General features: G+C 42.0%; 1 protein-coding gene across 1 annotated transcript; it reads left to right on the plus strand.

Annotated features, from left to right (window-relative positions):
* The first annotated feature begins 796 nt into the window (after positions 1-796).
* On the plus strand, positions 797-4,163 carry LOC138638851 (uncharacterized). The gene is made up of 2 exons (XM_069728516.1): positions 797-1,362; positions 2,359-4,163. The coding sequence occupies exons 1-2, from the start codon at positions 1,064-1,066 to the stop codon at positions 3,236-3,238; spliced, it is 1,179 nt and encodes a 392-aa protein (XP_069584617.1). The 5' UTR covers positions 797-1,063; the 3' UTR covers positions 3,239-4,163.
* Positions 4,164-7,820: the final 3,657 nt, after the last annotated feature.

A 7,820-nucleotide genomic window follows, 5' to 3' on the forward strand; every position in this document is an offset into this window, starting at 1 on the left:
TCATATTCAGCCTTACTTTTCTAGATTCTTGTGTCCTTCCATTTGTGGTAGTTCTATCCCTTATTTTTGGGATACTACTTTATTTGCCTCTGCCAACTCTCCTGATCAGGAATTTCTGTTGTTCGGGGGCCTAATTGAGTAGGATTACACATCATTTTCCATCTTCTGTTCACAAGGGGATATAGTAACTAGCTGGATCCATAAACCTAGCCGTGTATGTAATAAATGCACGTGTAAATAGCGCATATATCAGGGGTGCGATAAATACATAGTGACAGAACAGACATATAAAGTCTCGGCAGAAACGTGCCAACATATAAAATGAGAAACAAAATATATATCAAATATATCCACAGCATAAATTCAAATAGGTGGATAAAGGGGAATCAGAAAGATGAATGGTATTTATAAAACAAAGTGAAGTAAAGTCATGTTAACACAGGATGAAAGTGCAATACAGCGAGGGATATAATGTCATATATTATAGATATAAAATACATAGGTTCAGTGTAAAAAGTGTAAAAGGAGGAAGAAAACTCTCCTACAGTGCAGAGAGGATCTTGTTTATTCTTGGCCATGTTGCAATACTCGTTAAAGAGTCAGACATTGGCTTGTAGGGTAGTCACCGTTCCTTTGTGGCACTTTGCAAGGCAATCTCTTCTTTTTTTTACAGTACAGTTTATTTGGAAATATTAGCTAAAAACTAAAAAAAAAGAAAAAAGAAAATCTGGCAGTTCTCAGGCTGGCCGCTGGGTGGCAGTACAGGATATACAATACCCTTGTGCACTGTTACTCCAGTGGAAGCACTCAGAAGCTGCTCATCCTCCAGGAGGTCGGGAGACTGAGGCTGCGTTCACATTGCGTTTAGTACAATCTGTCTAACGGATCCGTTAAACGCATGTACTGAAATGAGCCAAATCTGTCATTTTGATGTCCGTTCGTGAAGCATCTGTTTGTCTGCGTTCAGGCACTGTCCATAAAGCTGTTCTCTTTTGTCAGCGTTGGGCGTGTGTGGATAAACATTCTCCATTTTGCAAGCATTGATTGAACTTCTGCTAGCAGGATGTTTGTGTCTGAGCTCGTTAGATTTCGCTTGATGCGGTTGCGACTTCGGCAGAGAAGGCGTATTTCCCGAAGGAGATATTGGATCCACGAAGTGAGTTTATTACGGAATACATATGGTGCCTTTCTCAGCCTGTATGTTCAGCTTCGGGATCATCCCTTCAAATTCCAACGTTATCTACGGATGTCCATTGAGACCTTTGATGTTCTGCTCTCGCATGTGAAGGATGAGATACATCATCAGCGCAGCACTTTCTGTGATAGCATTTGTGCGGAGCAACGTTTAGTGGTGACTCTGAGGTAATTATCCTTTTTTAACATTCTTCTATTGACAAAGACAGGATGTAATTTATCGTGGGGCATGTCTCATATAATTATGTACACTTTGGCAATTGTCCGATTCCATTTTAACCTGCCTTTATTTTAGGTGTCCGTTTAAATCTTAGGCTGGTTTCACATTTGCGTTTTTTTGGGTGCGTTTTTGCGGTAAGGGTGGTTTCACACTTGCGTTTTTGTCTGCAGCGTTTTTTCCCCCTATATTTAACATTGAAAACGCATGCGTTTTTGTTTGTACGCTTTTGGTCGCGTTTTGCAACGCATGCGTTTTTTTACTGCATGCGTTCATTTTCAGAAATGCAACTTGTAGTATTTTTGAGAGGCGTTTTTTGGACCAAAAAAAACGCATGCGTTTTCATGCATTTTTGGGGGTCAAAAAATACATTGGAGTCAATGGGGACGCATGCGTTTTTATATTAAAAAACCAGAATACACACTGATATGCCACCCCCCAACATAAAGGTGATAAAGGGATCCTAACCCTACCCCTAACCCTAAAGGATCCTAACCCTACCCCTAACCCTAAGGGATCCTAACCCTACCCCTAACCCTACCCCTAACCCTAACGGATCCTAACCCTAACCCTACCCCTACCCCTAATCCCTTTAGGGGTAGGGGTAGGGTTAGGATCACTTAGGGTTAGAGGTAGGGTTAGGGTTATGATCCCTACCCCTAACCCTAACTATTTCTATTTATAGTGGGTTTTTTACTTTATTTTGATGATTGGCAGCTTTCACACATTTCTCAGCATGCGTTTAAAAAACGCAAACGCATGAAAAAACACATGTAAACGCGTCAAAACGCCGCGTTTTTTTCACCACATGCAAAAACGCATGCGTCAAAAAAACGCAGCGTTTGCACGCGTTTACATGCGTTTTTTCACCATGCGTTTTTTTGCGTTTTTTATCAGTATGTCCATAGTGCTAATTATTTATTTTTTTCTTTTTTTATTGCCGACAGATATCTGGCTACCGGAGAATCATTTGCATCACTGCATTATCAATTTCGACTGGGGAAGTCGACCATTTGCCAACTTGTTCGGGAAACTTGTGATGCCATTTGGAACAACTTGCAACCACTTGTGCTACCAACACCGACATCAGAAATGTGGCTAGCGATTTCCCAACATTTCGAGGATGTGGCTAATTTCCCCAATTGTATTGGTGCCGTGGACGGCAAGCACATTCGGATTCAGAAACCAGCGCATAGTGGATCCCTCTACTATAACTACAAGAAATACTTTTCCATTGTATTGATGGCTATCGCGGATGCTAGATACCGTTTTGTTGCTGTGGATATTGGTGCGTATGGCCGGACTAACGATTCCAGAGACTTCAGAGACTCCAACATGGGGAGATGTTTGTACAACAACAACTTCAACATACCCTCATCACGACCTCTTCCGGGGACCGAAGCCCCAAGTTTGCCCTATGTTTTAGTTGGGGATGAGGCGTTCCAACTCGGACAAAATCTCCTCAAGCCGTACACAAGCCGTAGTCTAAACTCCACCAGGCGCATTTTTAATTATCGCTTGAGCCGGGCAAGACGTTATGTGGAGTGTGCCTTTGGGATTTTGACCGCAAAATGGCGAATCTTACTAACTTGCATGCAACTGCAACCTGAAAATGTGGACGGTGTAGTGAAGGCGTGCATCTGCCTGCACAATTTTGTTTCCAGGCATGAACCCCAGGTGGTCGACCCCGATGACTGCGAGTCGAACCTCATGAGCATAGATTCGACTGCTGTTCGTTCTACAGTTGAAATAATGAGGATTCGTGACCGATTTGCTAATTACTTCACACATGAAGGCCTTGTTCCATGGCAAGACAGACACGTGTGAAAATGTTGAAGCCTGTTGATATTGGTGAAATGTGTGGGGTAATTTTTTTGGGGGGTTGAGTTTATATAACCTTATCTATTCTAAAAAGTTCAAGTCATACAAGAATATGAAATTTTATAATAACAGTGTGCTACAAATCTTTTGAAAACATTCCAACCTCATTGTTGGTAGACATTTTAACATATGAGATCCCATAGGGATGAACAAAAACATACACAAAAAACTTGGGTACCCTAAAAATTAACAAAAATTTTTTAAACGCAGTAATTGCTAAAGTTTGTTGAAAGTTTAAACAGTAATTACAGACTGTGATATTGCGCGGGCGTATTGTCTGCCCAACTGTACGATGGACTGCTACATTGCCTCTGCTGTTCCATACTCGGTTCACCCCGCCCTCTGTATTGTTGTTTGTATGCCGGCATGTCCATGCTTCTTGGTCTCGAGGAAGTGGGTTCCTGAGGGGCCAAAAATTCATCGACTAGGTCATGCAATCTTTGCCTAAACATCATATTTCTGTGCGGCGGTATGTTTTGTACTACAGGCACATATGACAAAAGCAGGAGCTTCCACTCATTGGCTGCATATACAGATTCACGGGATTGCAAGTCCGTAATTTCCCGCCTTAGATCTGTGTTCACTGCGACACAGATCCTCTACCCGTTGGAGTCCATCGACAATAATGGCATCAGCTTCATCTTTTTGTGATGCTCGCTTGCGTCCGCGCTGTGCTTGCAAACGAGCACTGACAACAGGAGCCACAGTACTACTGTCCATAGATCGTGGCTCGCTCAGGCAAGACACATCTTCAGCGCCCGTCTGCTGGCTTGTTTCCTGTCGAGATGGCTCCGGTTCCTCTGCCTCTCGAGGCGCAGCGGTACTGCATATCATTCTATAACAAAAAAAATAAAAATATGTTAATGACTTTAATTTATACTAGTTCGTCTCTCACACCGAAGCTTTTTACTTACAAGCGCTGTGACAAAGTTTTTTGTAGAAACAGCAATTGCTCATAATGCACATAAGGGGTGACCCGTTTGCCACCAGATCCACTGGGGGTGTTTTGGCTGTTGCGGAAGTCCCGTACAAAGCGATCTCTAATAGATCTCCACCGGGTATGGACAGCCTTGGCTTTAAAGTTAAAAAATTAAAAAAATGATAAAATTCTTTAACAGCTTGCAATCTTTACATTTTGCAAGTTAAAATTTCATCAATATTTACCAATGTTTTTCTTAGAGGATGTCGACTTCTCCAAATATCGTGGGTCCAATTGGCATATGATTTTATCCCGCAACTTCCTGTTTTTAATTATAACGTGGTGGGAGCTGTCACTTTAGTCCCATATGGACGGATTCGCTTCCACTAGAGTGATCAGCGTCTCGTTCTCTATGTCCAAGGGCTCTTCGTCAACCACAATGTTCCCTTTTTTGGCGGGCTGCTTGGACTATGTAAACACAAAACGTTACATTACAATGTATACGTTCATTTTGGGTTGTATATAACAGTATCTCATCGGAAAAAAATACATTTTATTATTCAGTTTATCCTAAATTTTTCCCTTTTTTAACCCCTTTACCCACAAGGGTGGTTTGCACGTTAATGACCGGGCCAATTTTTACAATTCTGACCACTGTCCCTTTATGAGGTTATAACTCTGGAACGCTTCAACGGATCCCGCTGATTCTGAGACTGTTTTCTCGTGACGTATTGTACTTCATGACAATGGTAAAAATTCTTTGATAGTACCTGCGTTTATTTGTGAAAAAAACGGAAATTTGGCGAAAATTATGAAAATTTCGCAATTTTCCAACTTTGAATTTTTATGCAATTAAATCACAGAGATATGTCACACAAAATACTTAATAAGTAACATTTCCCACATGTCTACTTTACATCAGCACAATTTTGGAACCAAAATTTTTTTTGTTAGGGAGTTATAAGGGTGAAAAGTTGACCAGCAATTTCTCATTTCTACAACACCATTTTATTTTAGGGACCACATCTCATTTGAAGTCATTTTGAGGGGTCTATATGATAGAAAATACCCAAGTGTGACACCATTCTAAAAACTGCACCCCTCAAGGTGCTCAAAACCACATTCAAGAAGTTTATTAACCCTTCTGGTGCTTCACAGGAATTTTTTGAATGTTTAAATAAAAATGAACATTTAACTTTTTTTCACAAAAAATGTAATTCAGCTCCTATTTGTTTTATTTTACCAAGGGTAACAGGAGAAAATAGACCCCAAACATTGTTGTACAATTTGTCCTGAGTACGCCAATACCCCACATGTTGGGGTAAACCACTGTTTGGGCGCATGGCAGAGCTCGGAAGCGAAGGAGCGCCATTTGACTTTTCAATGCAAAATTGACTGGAATTGAGATGGGACGCCATGTTTCGTTTGGAGAGCCCCTGATGTGCCTAAACATTGAAACCCCCCACAAGTGACACCATTTTGGAAAGTAGACCCCCTAAGGAACTTATCTAGAGGTGTGGTGAGCACTTTGACCCACCAAGTGCTTCACAGAAGTTTATAATGTAGAACCGTAAAAATAAAAAATCATATTTTTTCACAAAAATTATCTTTTCGCCCCCAATTTTTTATTTTTCCAAGGGTAAGAGAAGAAATTGGACCCCAAAAGTTGTTGTACAATTTGTCCTGAGTACGCTGATACCCCATATGTGGGGGTAAACCACTGTTTGGGCGGATGGGAGAGCTCGGAAGGGAAGGAGCGCTGTTTGACTTTTCAATGCAAAATTGACAGGAATTGAGATGGGACGCCATGTTGCGTTTGGAGAGCCACTGATGTGCCTAAACATTGAAACCCCCCACAAGTGACACCATTTTGGAAAGTAGACCCCCTAAGGAACTTATTTAGAGGTGTGGTGAGCACTTTGACCCACCCAGTGCTTCACAGAAGTTTATAATGCAGAACCGTAAAAATAAAAAATCATATTTTTTCACAAAAATTATATTTTTGCCCCCAATTTTTTATTTTTCCAAGGGTAAGAGAAGAAATTGGACCCCAAAAGTTGTTGTACAATTTGTCCTGAGTACGCTGATACCCCATATGTGGGGGTAAACCACTGTTTGGGCGGATGGGAGAGCTCGGAAAGGAAGGAGCGCCGTTTGACTTTTCAATGCAAAATTGACAGGAATTGAGATGAGACGCCATGTTGCGTTTGCAGAGCCCCTAATGTGCCTAAATAGTAGAAACCCCTCACAAGTGACACCATTTTGGAAAGTAGACCCCCTAAGGAACTCATCTAGATGTGTTGTGAGAGCTTTGAACTCCCAAGTGTTTCACTACAGTTTGTAACGCAGAGCCGTGAAAATTTTTAAAAAAATCTTTCCCCCCAAAATTATTTTTTAGCCCCCAGTTTTGTATTTTCCCGAGGGTAAGAGGAGAAATTGGACCCCAAAAGTTGTTGTCCAATTTGTCCTGAGTACGCTGATACCCCATATGTTGGGGGGAACCACCGTTTGGGCGCATGGGAGGGCTCGGAAGGGAAGGAGCGCCATTTGGAATGCAGACTTAGATGGAATGGTCTGCAGGCGTAACATTGCGTTTGCAGAACCCCTAATGTACCTAAACAGTAGAAACCCCCCACAAGTGACCCCATATTGGAAACTAGACCCCCCAGGGAACTTATCTAGATGTGTTGTGAGAACTTTGAACCCCCAAGTGTTTCACTACAGTTTATAACGCAGAGCCGTAAAAATAAAAAATCTTTTTTTTCCCACAAAAATTATTTTTTAGCCCCCAGTTTTGTATTTTCCCAAGGGTAACAGGAGAAATTGGACCCCAACAGTTGTCCTATTTGTCCTGAGTACGCTGATACCCCATATGTTGGGGTAAACCCCTGTTTGGGCACACGGGAGAGCTCGGAAGGGAAGCAGCACTGTTTTACTTTTTCAACGCAGAATTGGCTGGAATTGAGATCGGACACCATGTCGCTTTTGGAGAGCCCCTGATGTGCCTAAACAGTGGAAACCCCCCAATTATAACTGAAACCCTAATCCAAACACACCCCTAACCCTAATTCCAACTGTAACCCTAACCACACCTCTAACCCTGACACACCCCTAACCCTAATCCCAACCCTATTCCCAACTGTAAATGTAATCTAAACCCTAACCCTAACTTTAGCCCCAACCCTAACTGTAGCCCCAACCCTAACCCTAACCCTAACCCTAGCCCTAACCCTAGCCCTAACCCTAGCCCTAACCCTAGCCCTAACCCTAGCCCTAACCCTAGCCCTAACCCTAACCCTAGCCCTAGCCCTAACCCTAGCCCTAACCCTAGCCCTAGCCCTAACCCTAGCCCTGACCCTAGCCCTAGCCCTAACCCTAGCCCTAATGGGAAAATGGAAATAAATACATTTTTTTTAATTTTTCCCTAACTAAGGGGGTGATGAAGGGGAGGTTTGATTTACTTTTATAGCGGGTTTTTTAGCGGATTTTTATGATTGGCAGCCGTCACACACTGGAAGACGCTTTTTATTGCAAAAAATATTTTTTGCGTTACCACATTTTGAGAGCTATAATTTTTCCATATTTTGGTCCACAGAGTCATGTCAGGTC

The sequence above is a fragment of the Ranitomeya imitator genome, chromosome 5 (genome assembly GCF_032444005.1).
Source record: "Ranitomeya imitator isolate aRanImi1 chromosome 5, aRanImi1.pri, whole genome shotgun sequence".
Classification (NCBI taxonomy): Eukaryota; Metazoa; Chordata; class Amphibia; order Anura; family Dendrobatidae; genus Ranitomeya; species Ranitomeya imitator.

Coding starts and splice junctions, on each gene's coding strand:
- LOC138638851 (XM_069728516.1), top strand. CDS start 1,064: ATGTTTGTGTCTGAGCTCGTTAGATTTCGCTTGATGCGGTTGCGACTT. Junction 1,363..2,358: donor CGTTTAGTGGTGACTCTGAG/GTAATTATCCTT, acceptor TATTGCCGACAG/ATATCTGGCTACCGGAGAAT.